We start from the raw sequence: 1736 nt of genomic DNA on the forward strand, positions 1-1736 counted from the left end.
TTAGAATCTTAAAAAAGTTATTTATGAAGTTCGATAAATATTAATTCATTCCAAGTTGGAATCTCAAGAATGAAAAATGTTGAATCATGTGGAAAGGAAATCCATTCTTTTAGGAACACTTTTCTTTTCTTCATTTTTTTTCTCTAAAATTTAACATAATTAAAAATAAAATTGATAATAATAATAATAGCATTGTCATTACATTACAAGCACAATATGAAATACCCTAAATAATTTATACAACATATATCATAAATTTAACAAAATTTTTATTTATTGTCATTATTTTATATAAGAGGATAGGCAGTAGAGGGACCAAGCCTAAAAATTTGATTCTTCTAACCTGAATTTTAAGTCACAATTTTTAATCATACATTTTCTTGGCATCCAAACAAATCATTAAAAAAAAAAAAAAAGATAGAAGTTAACATTTGTTGTCTTTTCATATTCCCATACAAGAAAAGCTTGAAGAAAAAAAAGTTAATGATCATGAGGAGAAAGCTACTATGAACTTTCCCCAACCTTGACCATACAAAATAAAACACACAAAAGAAAGAAAGAAAAGGAAATTCTAAGGCTTATGAAGGTATCTTCCAGCAAGCAAAGCAGCCTCCATGACAAGGGTGATGACATCAATAACCTCATCTACTTGGCATTTGTTGCCCTTGAATGAATGCCCTCCTGAGCTCTTGAAGCTGTTCATGCAGTTTATGAAGTTTTGGCTGCACTCTTGGCTCAGATAGTCATCTGCACCACCAACCACCCATCATTTTTCTAGTGAAAAAATTATTCTTCTTTACACATTTATCATCTTATTCTTGGGAACTAGAATCTTAGTTGGATGAGATTCCCTAACAAAAGGACAAAATTGCCATCCGAGCATGCATTTTCTGGCCACTGCAATGAGGGCAGTTTTGTCCTAAGAGTACAGGAAGGCCCTCCATTCCCAAATTTTTTGAAGATTAATCCTCAAAATTAATGACTATGAAGAATATAAACTAACATTCAGAGCAGCAAAAATAGTTGATTTTAAGAGTGGCATGTGATGTAAAATTTTAAGAAATGAGGGTCATTTGACTAATGTGTCATGTTAGAGATGTGATAATTATAGATTCTAAGCTGTGAAAAACTCACTGTTTTTGGCTTGTACACAGGCATCATGCTTCATGCAACAAGCATCCAGGCCATCACATGGCTTCTCCCCAGGGCACCCACTATACAGGAGTCCACAATACTTGCCATACCTCAGAAATGGAGGCACTACCATTCAGACAAAAAGTTTCAAAAAAAATGAAAACCATTAGTTGGAGCCCATTAAAGTGTATAAATTAAAGAAGTATTTAATCCCATCCCCATCCCCCCACTCCCCGAGCAAACATCAAAAAAAAGAAAAAAAAAAGAAAAAGACAGGACAAGAAAGGAAGAAGAAGGGGGTACCTGAACAGAATTCAGATTCACATTTTCTACTGCATTCTTTACTCAGAGTGCAGAGATAAATTAAGCAAGAGGAATTAATTATTTTTAGAGGAAAATGGAGGACAAAGAAGAGGCAGAGACATAGACATACCAGAGTGACGGAGCCATCTGTGGCTTGAACACCAATGTTGAGAGCAAGGGTGGGAGTGGCAGAAAAGATAAGGCCAATGAGGGAACACAACAAGAGAGTCATAGCTAACTTCATTGTTGATTCTGCAGAAGCAGAAGAGAAGAGGAGAGAAGAGAGGCACTGAAAAATG

At 34.8% G+C, this 1736-nt stretch overlaps 1 protein-coding gene across 1 annotated transcript; it reads right to left on the reverse strand.

Annotated features, from left to right (window-relative positions):
• Positions 1-313: 313 nt before the first annotated feature.
• LOC117925386 (phospholipase A2-alpha-like) lies at positions 314-1736 on the reverse strand. Its single transcript, XM_034844385.1, has 4 exons — positions 1568-1736; positions 1438-1480; positions 1135-1260; positions 314-747 (listed from the first exon to the last, which is right to left on the reverse strand). Exons 1-4 carry the CDS (start codon positions 1679-1681, stop codon positions 572-574), a joined length of 459 nt encoding a protein of 152 aa, XP_034700276.1. The 5' UTR covers positions 1682-1736; the 3' UTR covers positions 314-571.

The sequence above is a fragment of the Vitis riparia genome, chromosome 11 (assembly GCF_004353265.1).
Source record: "Vitis riparia cultivar Riparia Gloire de Montpellier isolate 1030 chromosome 11, EGFV_Vit.rip_1.0, whole genome shotgun sequence".
Taxonomy (NCBI): Eukaryota; Viridiplantae; Streptophyta; class Magnoliopsida; order Vitales; family Vitaceae; genus Vitis; species Vitis riparia.

Coding starts and splice junctions, on each gene's coding strand:
- LOC117925386 (XM_034844385.1), bottom strand. CDS start 1,681: ATGAAGTTAGCTATGACTCTCTTGTTGTGTTCCCTCATTGGCCTTATC. Junction 1,481..1,567: donor CAGATGGCTCCGTCACTCTG/GTATGTCTATGT, acceptor CTCTGCACTCTG/AGTAAAGAATGCAGTAGAAA. Junction 1,261..1,437: donor TGAATCTGAATTCTGTTCAG/GTACCCCCTTCT, acceptor TCTGAATGGTAG/TGCCTCCATTTCTGAGGTAT.